The sequence below is a fragment of the Heterodontus francisci genome, chromosome 37, assembly GCF_036365525.1.
Source record: "Heterodontus francisci isolate sHetFra1 chromosome 37, sHetFra1.hap1, whole genome shotgun sequence".
Taxonomy (NCBI): Eukaryota; Metazoa; Chordata; class Chondrichthyes; order Heterodontiformes; family Heterodontidae; genus Heterodontus; species Heterodontus francisci.
In genome coordinates this window covers 29773733-29793521 of record NC_090407.1, presented here as the reverse complement: position 1 = coordinate 29793521, position 19789 = coordinate 29773733, and the positions used below count along the sequence as shown (strand labels likewise).

General features: G+C 43.2%; 1 protein-coding gene across 1 annotated transcript; it reads right to left on the bottom strand.

Annotated features, from left to right (window-relative positions):
• Nucleotides 1-146: 146 nt before the first annotated feature.
• LOC137351921 (chymotrypsin-like elastase family member 2A) lies at nt 147-17815 on the bottom strand. The gene is made up of 8 exons (XM_068016799.1): nt 17763-17815; nt 17096-17184; nt 14158-14255; nt 12868-12996; nt 5642-5778; nt 2688-2833; nt 2447-2596; nt 147-221 (listed from the first exon to the last, which is right to left on the bottom strand). Exons 1-8 carry the CDS (start codon nt 17800-17802, stop codon nt 204-206), a joined length of 807 nt encoding a protein of 268 aa, XP_067872900.1. The 5' UTR covers nt 17803-17815; the 3' UTR covers nt 147-203.
• Between the last annotated feature and the right edge of the window lie 1974 nt (nt 17816-19789).

Here is a 19789-nt window from a genome sequence, read left to right as displayed (position 1 = left end):
CCTTTCTCATCTCTATCTATCTTATGAATTGCTTGTACATGAAAGGGTTCAGTAGCACCAAAGAGTCACTGAATAAAAAGGTGGACTACTTTCAATAAAGAATGTAATCATTAAAAGCCACAAGACAACATAATTTTTAGGAATACGTTTATTTTGTGAATTGCATCTGTTTGCAATCTTCCGAAGCTTCAAAGTGGGTCACCTTAGTTGTTCATCATTTTCTGTAAAGTAATAGAATTTCCATTAGAATAAAATTTTTGGAACAATTTAGTTATTAAAAGCTTGACCCCAATAGATCATATTATAGTTAATATAATTTAATTCTTAGGTTAGAGGTTGGAAAGTGCTTTCTTTGGCAGAGCCAAGGATGTGACCAGCAGTTCAGCCTGTTGATTCTGTTGCTAAATAAAACTTATTTCCAAAACAGGAACTGACTAAATATTTAGTTCCAATGAAGCTCAATGGAAGCTCAAAGAACAGAACTTCATCTTTCGATTAGGCCTTCCAGACTCCACATTGAGTTCAACAATTTCAGATTAGAACCACTGCTGCCATTTTCTTTCCCAACGGGAATTGCTGGTAATGGTGCTGCTGTCATTTTCCAGCTTGTCTAGCCCCATCTTTTGGTTCTTTCATTGTCCCATTACCATCCCCTTTTGCCTTGACCCTTCATCCCTTTTGCAGTTTAATCTCTCCTGCCTTCCACCCTATCACAGCCCTCCTCTTTTGTTCTTCCTCCAACCTTTCCCTGCCTGTGTATTTACTTAAAATCTGTTATATCTCTTACATATTCCAGTTTTGTTGAAAGGTCATTGACCTGAAGCATTAACTCCCTTTCTCTCTCCACAGATGCTGCCAGACCTGCTGACTATTTCTGCCATTTTCTGGTTTTATTTCAGATTTCCAGCAGCTGCAGTATTTTGCTTTTGGATAAATATCTGGTTGGAAACAGGACTAGTTGCTGTAATGGCACTGATAAACAGAGGCGATCAAATACTCAAATAAAAACAGTAATACACAGCAGGTGTGAGGAGAGAAACTGAGTTAACATTGCAGGCCGATGAGCTCTCATCAGAATGCTACATAATTGATGGCCCACAATGAGGCTGAGGGAAGGAGAAAGAATGTTGTCTTTGGAGAGCAGTAGGCTATGATTGGACAGGATGGGGCAATTTTTTAATTGTTTTACTTTTAGAAGTAAGAATAAATGCTTGAGATTGTGTAAATGCTGTGAGCTACAAGATACATTATCCCTCCCCTCTAGCCTCCCCCACCTGTGTCACTGTGTATCCCTCTCCTCAACAAACATAGGTGAAGTACATGTCAGTCGCAATGGGTAATCTATCAACTCCCTCCATAAAGTAGCCTGGAGCTTTTTATCTGGAAGCTTACATGGTGCAGCTGTACAGCCACAACATCCACTAACAGTCAAGAATGGGTTAACTTGGAATGGGCCCATGAACTAGGAACCCCCATTTTCAAGCCTGCATTGGCACTGTCTTAATCCTGCAGGATCTCCCTCTGTACAGCTCGGACTCTTGATAGCCTCTTCTTCTAACGAAACCTCAGGGCCAAATCATCGTGTGTCCCAACAGCACACAGTTGCCGTGCCATGCACACCTGCACAGACTGCCTCAAGGTGCCATTGTATTCTATAAATACTGTGACAGATCCACTCCACTTGCGATCCAGCACTAGAGTGAGGGGATTATTACGGACAGCCTGCTCATCCTCCTGCTGCTAGCCAATTTGCCCCACGAAGCAATAAGCAGCATCTGAATGATGATTATAGCACTGCTGCTCTTGGTTGCCGTTTGTCCTGACCACGTGGAGCTTGCCTTTGCAGGTTTTCCCATTGCTGACCTGTACAGCCCTTCCCCCAACATCAGTGAAAGTCCATAGCGAGGAAAAAAGAACCTTGATTGTTGGAGTGTTCCCCTGATGCTACTAATAGCTTTCATTTGTAGAACTTCACAGGAGCGTTAGCAAACAAAATTTGACACTGAGCCACATAAGGACATAGTGGGACAGGTGACCAAAAAGTTGGTCAAAGAGGAAGGTTTTAAGGAGTGACTTAAAGAAGAGAGGGCGGTAGAGAGATGGAAAGATTTAGGGAAGGAATTCCAGAGCTTAGGGCCCAGCAACTGAAGATACGGCCATTAATGGTGGAGAGATGGAAATCGTGGATGCACAAGAGGCAGACATCTTGGAATGTTGTAAGGCTGGAGAGATTACAGAGATTTAGAGGGTTGGGGGTGGGGAGAGGGGGAAGCCATTGTGGGGAGGGGTTTGAACACAAGGGTAAGAATTTTTAAATTGTGGTGTTGCCGGATTCTCAAACCGACCAGCACTGTAAAACAGAGTTCACTGTGGTCAATTCTGCAATGTAAAGAGATGAAAATGTTTGTTATTACTTTGTTAACCATCAAGATTTCTGGCCCTGTACCTCAGTGATCCAGTCATTGTAGGCAGAAACACGGGTGAAGACAGTTGGCTTCTTCTTGTGGCTGCAGAAAGCGGACCCAAAGCTGACGATTCCTTGCACTTCCCAGGCACCATTAGCATTCTGGCAGTTCAAGGGGCCTCCGGAATCGCCCTGAGTGGAGAACAGAAGCACAGTTTAGTTGGAGAGCTGTGGAAGGCCTCAAATGGCACAATTTGTGAGCAATTTGCATTGGTCAACTAACATTGCATCCTGAGACGACTCCGTCACCACCAGCGCACACCATCGACTGCTTTACCATCATCCCCCACCAATCGGGCTTGGAACAAGTGGCATGATCTACGACAGGGAGAAGTGCTTGTTGCAGGACATCAGAGACAGAACCGCCAGCTGAAAGGGAACAAACTCAATTGTTACTGAGAAGGTGAGAATTGGGCAATAATTTCCCGGTTGCACACAGAGGCACTGAAGTGTTCAGGATGCCAGCTTCCAGATCCCGCTCGCACTCCCCAAGCTGTTTTGCTGATTTGGGCACACTCAAAATGGAGAGGAGCACCTCATTAGTTTTGCTGGAATGTTGTTTTAGTTAAAGCCACCTCAGGGAGATCCTATGGCCAGTCATTAATCTGTGCCAAGTTAGTTGATCTCAGCTTGGGCGGTGAGGGAAGGTGCTTCTACCAGCCTCTGTGTCCTCAGGTTAGGGAAGGGGAGAAAATGAGTTAAACTTACTGCTTCTGACCACAGTCCAATCTCATCTACTGGAAAAAGCATTTGTGTGGACAGTACGCGAAGTCCTGACTAGACTTGGCCATAATGTACCAACATGCTCAAAGGGCGAAATCTTGTGCGCTTTAAAAGAAAATCGAGGGTCGGGACCATTTCTGGGCTGCGACCCCTCACTGGCTGTCAGGGCACCCACTAGGGGGAGCTTCCCAGGGGTGGTCAATAAAGAGGCTGCCTTCCGATCCACTGGGTGGGTTCCTGAGGCTGTAGGCCTCTGGTGAAGGTCCATCTTTAGGCGCCTTCTGAAGATGTATTTATTATAATAAAAATGAAAGTTAGTTACAGCTGCGAGGCCACCCCTGTGGAGGGGAAACCCTTTCACTGGATGCAGTTGACCTATGCAGAATGTGGAAGGACAACACAGGAGGAGATCTGTGGCAGTCAACTTTTTGGGAAGAAGATGGCACCAACGAACAAACAAATGAACTGGCAGATGGAAGGAGTGCCTATGAGGGCATATGCAAATCACATGACATCCAGTTTGTATGGCAAAGTGGACTCATTGTCATGTTACCTGGATTATACTATCATATACTTAGATTTTATTTTGAGATACAGCACTGCAACAGGACCATCGAGTCTATGCTAACCAACAACCACCCATTTATACTAATCCTACATTAATCCCATATTCCCTAACACATCCCAACCACCTACCTGCACTGGGGGCAATTTACAATGGTCAATTTACCTCTCAACCTGTAAGTCTTTGGCTGTGGGAGGAAACTAGAGCACCCAGCGAAAACCCACACAGTCACAGGGAGAACTTGCAAACTGTGCATAGGCAGTACCCAGAACTGAACCCAGGTCACTGTAGCTGTGAAGCTGCAGTGCTAACCACTGTGCCACTGTGGGACAATGCAAGTTAACTCCGAATGCCAGAGGTACAGGATCGGCTTCTGGGAGCGACCAGCGTCACTGAACCCAAGAGAATAGCAATGGCAGACACGAAATCTGTAACACTAATCAAATGTGTAAAATCTAAAACGACTCGGAAATTGAAGTCAAGCACGTTGATCACGTCAGCTTTTTGTGTACTCGGCTTTTTGATGTTTTCCCTACCAAATCAGTTAAACTATTTTTGTTTTTTAACTGATCGCTGTTAAGCTCGGGTCCCATTAATGTTCAAGTAGCATAGTAAGGCTTATTGTCAAGGATGAAATGCCATGAGTGGACTGTGTAGGCTTAAAACAAAATCTAAAAACAAAGTAGCACTTTATAACAGAATTTCAAGATTTCCCTCCAATAACAGGTGTCCAACTATAAGCATCTTGATGAACTGGCTCTCCCCCACTTTCCCACCAATCAGAACTGTCCAACCACTTGCCAATCACTCGCTGGCCACAAACAGGAAGCTTCAACATAAGACTCCCAGCATTGGTCCAAAGGGAGTAATTCTTATGCAGTTACATTCTGCCCTTTCAGTAACAGTTCTCTTATCTGAGTAATGAAAGGATAGTGCCCTAACCCAGACATGTCATGCTTTCTATCTTTGTAGGTGTCTTAGCTGCCTCATAGATCATAATGTTTAAGTCAATGTTCCCATAATTTGAATATATCTCAAGTTGCAGCTCCTAAAAAATATTAGTTTGCGAATTTAGGATTTATTCATCAATGTGGTAACAGCCTTTTTAAAACACCGGGTCCACGAAATTCAAATTGTTTTTTGGCTTCTTTCCGATCTTTGTTGTATTCTCTTTCGTTTTCCTCTCCTTTGTTGTCCATGTACTTAGTGTAGGCTTTTTCCTCTAGTTTTAATTTTGCCCTTATTTCTTTATTCATCCATGGTGTCTTATTACTCGACAGTTTATTCTTGCTTTTTTAGTAGGATAGATTTCTCTTGAACTCTGAATCGACTTTATTTGCTTTGCTTTTTGATGTTTGTAAAATACACTTATTTGGCCATAAATCCCACTCGCCTTCAACTTATTAATTGACACAATGGTGTCAATAGACATTCTACAAGATGTTAACAAAAAAACTCTGTGCTACAGTTAACCATATTTATGGCCGAAATAAACACAAAATGGAACCCTCACATTGATTTACAGATGCAGCCTAACAGGTAAAAAGCACAATGGGTGTGGCACTAAGCTAACCAGACACAAGTTTGATTCCTAATCCCCGCTGAGTTCGCTGATTTCTGCAAAGTAGCAGTTGGAGTACAACAGTTGACCACAATGCTTCAGTTCCACATACTTCAAATGGGACAAACCAATGAGCAGGCAATATAAGTGCAAATAGATCTGTGTTGCCCAGGCTTTGCCTGATTATCAATATTTGTGGGACATATGTGGTCCTAAGGCCTTAGATTGGATAATCCTGCTCAAATGCTGTGAATCATCCCATCATTAAATAGTCCTTTGTTTAGATATGTCTCCAGGTATATCTCCATAACTTGACTGATCAACTCACCCTTCAGGAGGCCCCAGCCAGTGATATAACAACTGTAGTTATTGGGGAGAAGAGTGCCCAGGGCAGGGATGCACCCCAATTCAATTTTGTCATCTAAGACCACTGATGCTGCAAGTTTGACAAGAGCGATATCATAACTGGAAAAGAAAAGCGAAAACAGTGTTGAGTTGTGTTGTCCCAGCACACAATTATCAGGGGCCCATTCGGCCCATCATTCCTGTGCCAGCTCTTTGAAAGGGCTATCCAATTAACTTCACCCCCCTGCTCTTTCCCCACAGCCTTAGAACATTCTCTCCTTCAAATCCATCAAATATAATTCAACCTGCCACCTTCGAAGTCCCCTGTATGGAAATATCCAGACCCCTCCGTTCCTACACACCCACCAAAATTGTACCACTTAGTCCTCCACTGCTCCAGATTGCTGTAATCACCAGTGACCCACCAGCACTCTGCTCCAGCATCACAGCTCCAACTGTTAAAACACCTGTGCCCTGTAAAACTGCTGAAATTGTTACAACATCTGGAGCTTGCTTCCCTTTCATCTGAATACTTTGAAGGATTTCTTACTCTTTATGTATGTACTCTTTATGTACTCTTTCATCTATGTACTGCCCAATTTACCACATGTTGCCACACCAGGGATTTTGAGGTATTCCTTCCACTACGCTGACAGAGGAATGTCAGTTAGGTGTTCATGCATTCTTAAGAGCTCCATTCACAATATAGGAAATTCCAGTTTTCATACAATAATATGGAATATTTTTCTCCCATTTGTAGTGGGGAAAGGCCAGACCTGAACTTGGTATTTTGGTCATAGCTGAGTGGGCTTCTGACTTCAGTCAATGTGTATGGATAATTACAGACCTGGGCCCCCCTCATGTACGTAGGAAAAGATTGCTTGGAATTGTGGTTTACAACAACATGTGGTGACACCATTCCCGCGCGGAGCCTGTACGACTCTAAGCGACTGGGATTGGTTTTATGCATGAGTTCTGGTTGCTGCAGTTTGTAGACAGTCTTTTTAAATAGACTGTACAAAGTATTCCAAAGTATTTACAGTACAGAAACATTGGGCCCAACAGGTCCATGCTGGTGTTTATGCCCCACACCCCTCTTCATCTAATCCCATCAACATATCCTTGTATTCTTTCCTCCCTCCCATACATATTTAGCTTTCCTTTAAATGCATCTAAGCTATTCACCTCAACTACTTCCACTTTCTAACCACTCTTGGGTTAAAATAGCACCTTGGGACATTTTACTACATTAAAAGTACTATGCAAAGACAAGTTATTTTGGTAAAGGATTTTCTCCTGAATTACCTATTGGATTTATTACTGCCTATCATATTTGTGACCCTTAGTTCTGATCTCTCTCGCACCTACCCTATCACGAATCACAGAATAGTTACAGCACAGAAAGGGGCCATTCTGCCCATCGTGCCTGTGCCAGATTTCCGAAAGAGCAGTTTACCTAGTGCCATTCCCCAACCTTCTCCCTGTAGCCCTGCACATTCTTCCTTTTCATATAACAGTCTAATTCCCTTTTGAATGCTTCAATTGAACCTGCCTCCACCACACTCTCAGGAAGTGCATTCCAGACCTTAACCACTCTCTGCAAGAATAAATTTTTCCTCATGTCACCTTTGCTTCTCTTACCAAATACTTTAAATCTGTGCCCCCTCATTCTCGATCCTTTCACGAGTGGGAACGGTTTCTCTCTATTTACTCTGTCCAGACCCCTCATGATTTTGAACACCTCTATCAAATCACCTCTCAGCCTTCTCTTCAAGGAAAACAGCCCTAACTTCTCCAATCTATCTTCATAACTGAAATTCCTCATCCCTGGAACCATTCTCATGAATCTTTTCTGCACTCTCTCCAATGCCCTCACATCTTTCTTGAAGTGCGGCAACCAGAACTGGATGAAATACTCCAGCTGAGGCCGCGCTAATGTCTTATACAAGTTCAACATAAATTCCTTGCTCTTGTACTCTATGGCCCTATTAATAAAGACCAGGATACTGTATGCTTTGTCAACCACTCTCTCAACCTGTCCTGCCACCTTCAATGACTTATGCACATATACACCCAGGTCCCTCTGCTCCTGCACCCCCTTTAGAATTGTGCCATTTATTATATATTGTCTCTCCATGTTTTTCCTACCAAAATGAATCACTTCACATTTCTCTGCATTGAACTCTGCCACCTCTCTGCCCATTCCACCAACTTGTCTATGTCCTTTTGGAGTTCTGCACTATTCTCCTCACAGTTCACAATGCTTCGTATCATCTGCAAACTTTGAAATTGTGCCCTGTACACCAAGGTCTCGGTCATTAATATATAACAGGAAAAACAAGGGTCCCAACACTGACCCTTGGGAAACTCCACTACAAGCCTCCTCCAGCCTGAAAAACATCCATTAACCACTACTCTTTGTTTCCTGTCACTCAGCCAATTCCATATCCATGTTGCTACTATCCCTTTTATTCCATGAGCTATAACTTTGCTCACAAGTCTGTTGTGTGGCACTGTATCAAATGCCTTTTGAAAGTCCATGTACATCACATCAACAGCATTGCCCTCATCAATCTTCTCTATTACCTCTTCAAAAAACTCCAGTAAGTTAGTTAAATATGATTTTCCCTTTAGAAATCCATGCTGGCTTTCCTTAATTAACCCACAGTTGTCCATCTGAATACTAATTTTGTCCCGAATTATTTTTTCTAGAAGTTTCCCCACCACTGAAGTTAAACTGGCTGGCCTGCAGTTACTGGGCTTATCTTTACACCTTTTTTGAACAAGGGTGTAACGTTTGCAATTCTCCAGTTCTCTGGCACCACACCCAAGTCTAAGGAAGATTGAAAAATTATGGCCAGTGCCTCCACGATTTCCACCCTCACTTCCCTCAGTATCCTTGGATGCATCTTATCTGGTCCTGGTGTTTTATCTACTTTAAGTACAGACAGACTGTCTAATAATCCTGTTTATCAATTTTAAACCCTTCTAGTGTCTGAATTACTTCCTCTTTCACCATTGCATGGGTTGTATCCTCTTCCTTGGTAAAGACAGATGCAAAGTATTCATTTAGTACCTCAGCTATGCCCTCTGCCTCCAGGTGTAAATCCCCTTTATGGTCCCTAATAGGCCCTACTCCTCCTTTTACCACCCTTTTACTATTTATATGTCCATAGAAAACTTTGGGATTTCCTTTAATGCTAGCTGCCAATCTCTTTTCATGCTCTCTCTTTGCTTCTCTTACTTGCTTTTTCACTTCCGCTCTGGACCTTTTATATTCAGCCTGGTTCTCAATAGTATTTTCTAACTGGCATCTGTCACACTTTCTAACTGCACACATTTTCTTCTTTATCTTAATCTCTACCTCTTTTGTCATCCAGGGAGCTCTGGGTTTGTTTGCCCTAACTTTCCCCTTCGAGGGAACATACTTTGACTGTGCCCGAGCTATCTCCTCTTTGAAAGTAGCCCATTGTTCAGCTACCGATTTTCCTGCCATATTTTGACTCCACTTGATTCGCTCTTGCTCCATTCTTACCCCATTGAAGTTGGTTTTCCACCAGTTAATTATTCTTACTCTGGATTGTTCTTTGTCCTTTTCCATAGTCAGCCTAAACCTTATGATACAATGATCACTGTCCCCTAAATGTTGTCCTACTGATACTTGATTTACTTGACCCACCTCATTCCCAAGAACCAGGTCAAGCAGAGCCTCCTTTCTCATTGGACTAGAAACATACTGCTGTAGAAAATTTTCCTGAACACACTCTAGGAACTCTTGCCTCTCACTGCCCTTTACACTACTACTACTTTCCCGTCTATGTTTGGATAATTTAAGTCCTCCATTATAATTACCTTATAATTTTTGAACGTCTCCGTAATTTCCTTGTAAATTTGTTCCTCTATGTCCTTCCCACTAGCAATGTAACTGCACCATTTTTGTTCCTTAGTTCCAGCCAAATTGATTCTGTCCTCAACCCCTCTGGGATATCCTTTTTCTCCAGAACTGCAATGCTCTATACAAATTATTATTATTCTTTCACAGGATGTGGCATCGCTGGCTAGGCCAGCATTTATTCCCCATCCCTAATTGCCCTTGAGAAGGTGGTGGTGAGTTGCCTTCTTGAACCGCTGCAGTCCCTGTGGTGTAGGTACACCAATAGTGCTGTTAGGAAGGGAGTTCCAGGATTTTGATCCAACGACACAATATAGTTCCAAGTCAGGATGGTGTGTGGTTTGGAGGGGAACTTGCAGATCGTGGTGTTCCCATGCATCTGCTGACCCTGTCCTTCTAGGTGGTAGAGATCACGGGTTTGGAAGGTCCTGTTGAAGGAACCTTGGTGAGTTGTTGCAGTTGCGCTGCTTTGTCCTGTGTGTGGTGTCAAGCTTCTTGAGTGTTGTTGGATCTGCACTCATCCAGGCAAGCGGAGAGTATTCCAACACACTCCTGACTTGTGCCTTGTAGATGGTGGACAAGCTTTGCAGAGTCAGGAGGTGAGTTACCACAGAATTCCTCACCTCTGACCTGCTCTTTTAGCCACAGTACTTATATGGCTACTCCAGTTCAGTTTCTGGTCAATGGTAGCCCCCAGGATGTTTACAGTGGGGAGATTCAGTGAGGGTAATGCCATTGAACGTCAAGGGGAGATGGTTGGATTTTCTCTTGTTAGAGATTGTATTGCCTGGCACTTGTGTGGTGCGAATGTAACTTGCCACTTATCAGCCCAAGCCTGGACATTGTACAGGTCTTGCTGCATTTCTATAAGGACTGCTTCAGTATCTGAGGAGTCGCAAATGGTGCTGAACATTGTGGAGTCATCAGCGAACATTCCCACTTCTGACCTTTTGATGGAGGGAAGGTAATCGATGAAGCAGCTGAAGATGGTTGGGCCGAGGACACTACCCTGAGGAACTCCTGCAGTGATGTCCTGGGACAGAGATGATTGACCTCCAACAACTACAACCATCTTCCTTTGCGCTAGGAATGACTCCAACCAGTCGAGAGTTTTCCTCCGATTCCCATTGACTTCAGTTTTGCTAGGTTCCCTGATGTCACATTCGGTTAAATGCTGCCTTGATGTCAAGGGCACTCACTCTCACCTTCTCTGTTTTTCAATTCTAACCCTCTAGAAATGAATCCCAGTGCTTTGATTGCTTTTCTTATGGTCTGCATCACTACTTTTAGTGACCTGTGTATCTGTATCCCCAGATCCCTCTGTTCCTTTACCCCATTTTGGCACTTATTTTCCAAGCAGTATGTGGCCTCCTTATTCCCTTACCAAATTGCATTACCTCACACTTATCTGTGTTGAAGTGATTTTGCCAATTATACGTCCATTCTACAAGTTTATTTGATGTCTTCCTGCATTTTGTCACAGTCCTCCTTGTATTAACTACATTTCCAAATTTGGTGTCATCCACAAATTTTGAAATTCTACTTTCTATTCCAGAGTCCAAATCATTTATGTAAATTGTGGACAATAGTGGTTCCATCACTGTCCCTTGTGGAACACCACATCCCACCATTTACCAATCTAAGCAACTAACTTTAACCCCTACTCTCTGTTTTGTAGCTAGCTTGCTATCCATTCTTCCACTTGTCCTCTGACTCCACAAGTTCTGACCTTAGTCATAAGTGTATTATGCGATACCTTATTGGAGTCTTTTTAAAAATCCAGATATATTACATCTACTACATCACCATTGTTCACCCTTCTGTTACTATTTCGAAGAATTCAATAAGGCTTGTCAAGCATGACCTTCCCTTTTGGAATCCTTGCTGACTGCTCTTTACTATATTTTCAGTTTCTAGATGTTTTTCTATTACATTTTTGATTAAGAATTCCATTATCTTCCCTATGAGCAACATTAAGCTGATTGTTTCCTGGACTTGTTCCAGCTCCTTTTTTATATATAGGAATCACATTAGCTATCTGCCAGTTCTCTGGCACTACTCCCATTTATAGCAACTTTTTATCTACATGTGTGTGTGTGTGTATAAATGTGCCTCTGCTATCTCTTCCCTAACTTCTTTTAATACATCCAGATGCAATCCATCTGGACCAGGGTTTTACCTTCTCTAAGTTTGTCCATTTTCTGCAACCTTTCTATCTTAAACGTCTTTATATTCTTTTTGATTTATTTTTCTAATGTCATGCCCACCATCTATGTTTCCCTGGTAAATAGCAAGGCAGAGTAATTATTTAATATTTCTTCCATTTCACTGTCATTGCCTGTGAGTTTATCTTGTACATCCTTTAGAGGCCGTATCACTATCCTGATTTTTTTTTTGTCATTTATCAGTCTGCAGAACACGTCACTATTTCTTTTCATATGCCTCAATGAGTTAATTTTGTAGTTTCCCTTTGCCTTCCTCATTTTTTTTGTGGCTTCTTTCCAAAGCTTTTCATGTCCCCTTTTGTCATTGTCTCCTTTGTTGTCTATGCACTGAGTTTATGTCTTTTTCTTCAGTTTCAGTGTTGTCCTTATTTCTTTATTCATCCATTGTGTGTTATTGTTGGCTAGTTTATTCTTGCTTTTTAGTGGGATCTATTTCTCCTGGACTCTGTAAACAGACTTTGTTTGCTTTGCTATTTGCCTTGTTTGCTGTAAAATACACTTGTTTAGCCGTAAATCCCACACACATTCAAGTCATCAATGACACAATAGTGTCGATGTACATTCCACAAAATGTTAGTAAAAAAAAACTCTGTGCTACAGTTAACCTTATTTATGGCCTAAATGAACACAAAATGAAGCCCTCACATTGATTTGCAGATGCAGCCTAGCAGGTAAAAAGCACAATGGGATGTGTGACTAAGCTATCCAGGCAAAAGTTTGATTTCTAGTCCCTGTTGAGTTGGCTGCCTTCTGCAGAGTAGCAGTTGGAGTCCAACAATTTACCTCGGTGCTCCTCATCCAGAAGGGTGCAAGAAATTCAGCCAAGATTCCTACTCCTGATCACTAGCGGAAAGTGTAAATGTGAGGACATTGGGTGAGGACAGAATCTGCCTTAGTTGCAGTGCCTTCTAAGGTTAAAAAGAATGCAAATACTCACTCTGTCTAAGCTCAAGTATGAAATATGGCCACATAAATGAGGTAAAAGCAGTACCTTTGGAACTGTACCCTAACAAGATTGAGCAGCATCAGGAGAGGGTGGGGAGGCGGTGGAGAAATCTTTTCTAATCAAAATCTCTTTCTTTTTTTACTGACCCATTGGCAGCAAAGATCATGCTGAACTTTTCATGGCGGAAGGTCTTCTCAACGGGAGCGAAAACAGACCCTGCTTCATTGGCTGAAAGGACCTGTTTGCCGAGAGCCACTCTGTAGGTATTCTTCTTGCTGTGTGTAAAAACCAAAACTTGTTAAAATAGTGAAAGGCTTCAGAAGATGTCATACAGTGAACTAGAATCTCACTCACACTTGTTAATTCACTTGAAGTCAGGATTAGATGGGTCTATGGCCTAGAGACCATCTTTCATCACTAACCCTGAACCTAAGAACATAAGAACTAGGAGCAGGAGTAGGCCATTTGTCCCTTTCAGCCTGCTCCACCATTCAACAAGATCATGGTTGATCTTCTACATCAACTCCACTTGTCCCCGTATCCCTTAATTCCGTTAGTACCGAAAAATCTATTGACCTTTGTCTTGAATATACTCAAAGTCTGAGCATCCACAGTGCTCGAGGGAAGAGAATTTCAAAGATTCACAACCCTTTGAGTGAAGAAATTTTTCCTCATCTTAGTCCTAAAAGGCCAACCCACTTATTCTGAGACTGTCAGCCCATGTTTTAGATTCCCCAGCCAGGGCAAACATTTTCTTAGCATCTACGCTCAAGCCCCTTGAAAATGTTATATGTTTCAATTAGATCACCTCTCACTCTTCTAAACTCCAGGGAATATTAGACCTAGTCTACTCATAGGAGAATCCCCTCATCCTAGGATCCAGTCTAGTGCACCTTCGTCGCACTCCCTTTGTCCTTCTTTAGATAAGAAACTAAATAATTCAGTCCAGGCTGATGGGATGAAACCCTCCACTGAAACCTGTAATTGTGACTAGGGCTTGGAAAGGAATGTGGACTGGGTCCTTGACTGAGACTGAGAGTGGGGAGTTGGTAACGGGACATGGGCTGGACCTGGGACTGCGTGACTGGGGCTTGTGATGGGAATTGACCATAATAGTCCTAATGTGAAGCGAATTTGGGCCCTTCTCAACCAGTTACAAAATGTCTGATGATCTGGTAGCCTGGTTCAGGCAGGATGGCTACTGCAGAAAATGGAAAAAGTCACATTGCTGTAACAGCTAGAGTTAGGTCACATTGTTGGAGCAGACGAAGGAGAGCTTTATTGTGTATGTGCTGTAAATGACTTTGGAGTACTTGATGCACCCTAAATGGGACAATGTTGCAACAATACCAGCCCTCACTTTAAATGGCACTAACTTCACCAAAAGGCAAATCAGCTTAAAATGTATTAATATCCATTTTTAAGGAGTAACTTACTTAATGCAATGTGCAGCGGTCATAACCCATCTCTGATCAATTAACGTTCCCCCACAAGTGTGAAACCAGTTATCTCCCCTCGCAACTTGGAGAGAGATCTGCAAGAAATTCAAATGTTCAGCTTCAAGAAATATTTTAGCAGAGAAATACTGCTTCAAGCTCCGTAAACTGAGGTCATCCAAAAACTCTGCTGCCCACGTTCTAATTTTCACCAAGTTCCTTTCACCCACCAGCCCTGTGCTCGCTGACCTACACTAGCTCCCATTTAAGCAACATCTCGATTTTAAATTTCTCGCTCTTCTTTTCAAATCCCTCCATGGCCTCACCTCTAGCTATCTCTTAAATCTCCTCTGGCCCTACAACTCTCAGATATCCGCACTCCTCCAATTCTGGCCTCTTGTGCATCCCCAATTTTAGTCACTCCATCATTGGTGGCCGTGCCTTCAGCTGCCAAAGCCCTAAGCTCTGAAATTCCCTCTGTAAACCTCTCTGCCTCTCTACCGCTATATCAATGCAAATTGTTGTTGTCTTCATTGAACTGTTTTTCCAGAAAATGCTTTCCCCAATTTTCTCCTTCTTTCATGGAATCATGATGCCATTGTATGGTTCATAGATGCTAGTACCTCACTAAAGTGTCAGTGTTGGGACATCCCAGCTGACCACATCTGTTTTCAGTCAATGGGCACACAATAACAAAAATAACAACTTACATTTATATAGCACATAATAAAATGTCCCAAGGCATTTCACAGGAGCACTATCAGACAAAATTAACACTGAGCCACGTGGGCAAATGCCACTTGAATGGCATTTTCCTCATTGCCCATGTGGCTAGACATATATTGATGTCAATTTTGCAGAAACCTATGCAGCATGCTGTGCTGGAAAGGATGAGGAAATAGAAAGAAACAATAATAATTCCATCCTCTTCATTTTTGCTGGGCACAATTCCGCAGGCGCTTGCCATTCTCCTATAAGTGGACATCCTCCATGTTGTGCATCAAAATTGGGTGTTGAAAGCTGTTTGTATATGGGCTGCACATCAGGGTCAAACTCAGTGCTGTTCTTGCCCAATATTAACAAGTGTGCTCTTCCAACAGGGATCACTGGCTAACAATCAGGAATTGGAATTCAGGCTCGTAATCTCCAACTCTAGCTCCATGCTGAGTTCGGCCAACTCCCAACATGGACATTCCTGGTTTGCATGATGCAATTCCACAAAACATTGATAAAGAGGAGGCATTAGATAGGCTGGTTGTACTTAAAGTTGATAAATCACCAGGACCGCATGAAATGCTTTCAAGGATACTTAGGGAAGTAAGGGTGGTAGTTGCGGAGGCACTGGAAATAATCTTCCTCCTGCTATATAGATGTGATGCCAGAGGACTGTAGAATTGAAAATGTTATACCCTTGTTCAAAAAAAGGTTTAAGGACAAGCCCAGCAACTACAGGCCAGCCATCTTAACCTCAATGGTGGGAAAGCTTTTAGAAACGATAATTTGGGTTAAAATTAATATTCACTTGGACAAATGTGGATTTAATTAAGGAAAGCCAGCACTGATTTCTTAAGGCCAAATCATGTTTAACTAACATGACTGAGATTTGTTGAGGTAGCAGAGAGGGTAGATGAGGGTAATGTGGTTGATGTGGTGTACATGGACTTCCAAAAGGCATTTGATAAAGTGCCACTTAACAGGCTTGTCAGCAAAGTTAGAGCTCATGAGATAAATGGGACAATGGCAGCAAGGATACGAAATTGGCTGAGTGACAGGGGAAAGAGAGTAGTTGTGAACAGTTGTTTTTTCAGGCTGGAGGAAGCTATATAGTGAGTTTCCCCAGGATTTGGGGTTAGGACCCTACTTTTCTTGATATATATTAATGACGGAGACTTGGGTGTACCCGGGCACAAGTTCAAAATTTGCATTGACACAAAACTTGGAAGTATTGTGAACTGTGAAGAGGATAATGATAAACTTCAAGAGGACATAGGCTAGTTACGTGGGCGGATAAATGGCAGTTAAAATTTAATGCAGAAAGGCGTGAAGTGATTAATTTTGATGGGAAGAATGAGACAGGCAATATAAATTAAAGAGTACAATTCTAAAGGGGGTGCAGGAAAAGAGGAGCCTGGGGGATATATGTACACAAATCATTGAAAGTTGCAGGGCAAGTTGGGAATTGATTAATAAAGCATATGGGATCCTGGGCTTTATAAATCGGGGCATAGAGTACAAAAGAGAAGTTACGATAAACCTGTATAAAACACTGGTTTGGCCTCAGCTGGAGTATTGTGTCCAGTTCTGGGCACCACACTTTAGGAAGGATGTGAAGGAATTAGAGAGGGTGCAGAAAAGATTCACGAGAATGGTTCCAGGGATGAGGAACTTCACTTATGTGGATAGATTGGAGAAGCTGGGGCTGTTCTCCTTAGAGAAGAGCTATTCAAAATGATGAGGGAGCGGGACAGAGTAGATAGGAAGAAACTGTTCCCATTGGCTGAAGGATCCAGAACCAGAGGACATTGATTTAAGGTGATTGGCAAAAGAAGCAACAGCGACATGAGGAAATACTTTGTTACACAGCAAGTGGTTAGGACTTGGAATGCTCTGCCTGAGAGTGCGGTGGAGGCAGATTCAATCAAGGTCTTCAAAAGAGAACTGGATAATTATCTGAAGAGAAAAAATTTGCAGGGCTACGGGGAGAAGGCAGGGGAGTGGTACTAGGTGAGTTTCTCTGGCAGAGAGCCAGCACGGGTGCAACAGGCCGAATAGCCTCCTTCTGTGCTGTAACCATTCTATGACTCTATGACTTCTAAAACATGGTGCATTTATCAAATGAGACATCAGGACAGCTCAAAAGTTCAAACATATATTGCTCACTATTTGGAATATTAAGCCTTTTGAATGTAAATACAATCTGTTTTAAGAGTTTATGTACCTGCCACGGCCAGCTGTTGGGTCTTGCGTCCATACCCCCTACTACTCTGGAGAGTATAGGTTGGTATGTAGGCGTCCCACAACCGTAGACTGGAAAACAAAACATGGTGTTAGCCTCAAATGTTTTATGTTTCTAATTTTGTCCTGGTTCTTCTCCCCCTACCTAGCTCAGAGATATTGAGGTTAATTGTAACATCCCTATCACTGCCCAGCTAGTTTAGTACAAACCTGGAATCAAACCGACCAGCTCATTGTGTCTTAGTACCACACTGGGATGTGAATTTACCCATCAAGTCATGAGGGAAGACTGCGTCAGCCAATGTGTATTTATAGGTAACAGAGTTAATCAAACCAACAGGGCTATTTATAAAGATGATGGAGTATCAGACTTATAATTAACTCTTGGAAATGTTTGTCCAGTTCTGCTAGGTTTTTTTTTTCAGTGTTAGTTTGTGATGATACCCGGGCAAGTTTCCTCTTTCACCTCCTGGCCTGTTGTCTGAATCTGAGGGATGGTGCTTCATCCTCCATCCAAGTTGTTGTAGTTACCATTAGGAGGTGTTAGAGAGTTCTCTGTTCCATATTATCTTTAAAGGGATCCTGATGATGGATCTCCCTTAAGCCTGAGGAGGAAGAAGAAACCACTTAGGTAATAAATAATAACTCACCGGTTGCGACAAGTAGAGCAGCCAAAGCAAAACGTATCATGTTTGCAAACCACTGGGGTCTCTGTACACACTCTGTGACTTTATTTATACCTGAAGAGGAAATGACCTTCGGACATATGTCTCCTCACCATGTGACTACCCTTTACATATTAATTGTGGGAAGAAATAGCATTTAACAGAAGCTTATGTCCTTGTAAAATACCTATTGATTCAGTCATTTTTCTTCTTTATCTTATACAAGCTCCACTGTTGGTACGGTCACATAATTCCCATGGTTCTGGAGGAAAAATAACTGGGCACAGGTCAAGGAAGGAAAATAAGGAAAGCTGGCGTGAATGAGAGAGAAACATCAGGACGAATTACAAAGATCGAGTGACAGAGAGATGCCCAGGAGAGGGATACAGTGAGACAGAGAGAGCAAAGAAAGATAGGTAGGGAGAGGGTGAGAGGAGAAAGGACACAGGGATAGGGACAGAAAAGAGGAAGAAACATAAGAACTGGAGTAGGCCAATTATCCTCTCAAGCCTGTTCTGCCATTCAATTAGATCATAGTTGATCTGATCGTGAAGGCATAGAGAAGGAGGGAACAAAAGAAAGAGAGACAGACAGAGGAAGCGTGAAGATAGAGAGAAAGCTATCTGGGTATACTAATCTTCCATTTATAGCCTACTAACAATCTGTAGTGTTAATAAAATTGGGGCCTATCTCTCTCCTGGGTCAGATGGCAAAGGTGGCAGAGAATTGAGTCATTCAGATCTACAACATCCTGGCCGGGATTTTATGGGCCCCCTCGAAGCAGGGAAGGAGGAGGGGGGGCACGGAATATTGCGATGGGTGGAGGGGATGGTGGGGGGGTGCGTTAGGGTGGAGGCCCCTCGCCTCCCCATCACCAAATGATCTTCCCAGAGGCAGGATAGGCCAATGTCGGCCTTCCTGCCCAGAGGCCAATTGAGGCCATTAAGTGGCCTATTAACAGCTAATTAAGGGCCTAGTCCCACTATTGCTGGGATCTTACTGGGGATGCCTTCGCTGTGCAGGGAGGACACCTTGCAACACGAGGTGCCCTCCCTGCGGGCTTTGGGGGGGGGCCTCCTCCATGGGCAATTTGTGGCCCACGGAGGTCTCCCACTGGGAACAACTTTATCCCCAGGACCATGCCCCACCTCCCCTCGCCGGGGGCTTCCACACTTCCTGCGCTCCTGCCTCACCTACCTCTTGTCTGGGGTACCAGCGCTGGGTCTGGGTCCGAGGCCTCTGCAGCACTGGCAGTGGCCACCGCTCTCGGTGGCGTTGCCGATACTACTGAGCTGCTGGCCCTCTGATTGGCCGGCAGCTCAGTGAGGCAGGATCCCCGCTTTTAAAGGGACGGGGATCCTGACTCGTGAATCTTTAATTGAAAAACACCGGAGGGTTGCTCCGGCGGATGGGGGGGGAGCTGCGAAAATGCAGAGGTGGGGTTTCCCCTGCCTTTCGGCCCGACACTGGAAGCCCCACCCCTACACAAAATTCAGGCCCCTGAATTCAATCCCTAGCCTCTACTGAGTTGGCTACACTCAGTCAGGCTAGCAAAAAGAGGGTCTTCAAATGGTCTCTGTCCCTGGGATTCTTGAGGAGAAAAATTAGCCAGACCTCCTGCTCTAGTCCCTATCTTTTGCTGAAATGAGGACATGCGTTAGATGAGAGCAGGATTTAACTTAGCTGTGATATTCCTCCCGCACAGTAGAATACCTTGCTGACACTCACTGTCTAGATGCACACATAAAGAATGGCCACTGGAGGGCTTTCAGCAGCCAAGAAGTGCACCCCAGTAAGATTCAGCATCTTCAACAGAGGAGGAGAAGAAATCAAAGATGTTTTACATCAACATCTATTTTTACTACAGAGCTTCTTTCCATTCCTGTGGTGTGTGTACTATACTGGGACAAGGGTGGAATTCACTATAAAGTATTAATGGAAAACCACTGAAGTGTTTTTACATTGAACAATGAATGCCAATGGAATGACATGTTGTGTGCCAATTCTGTACG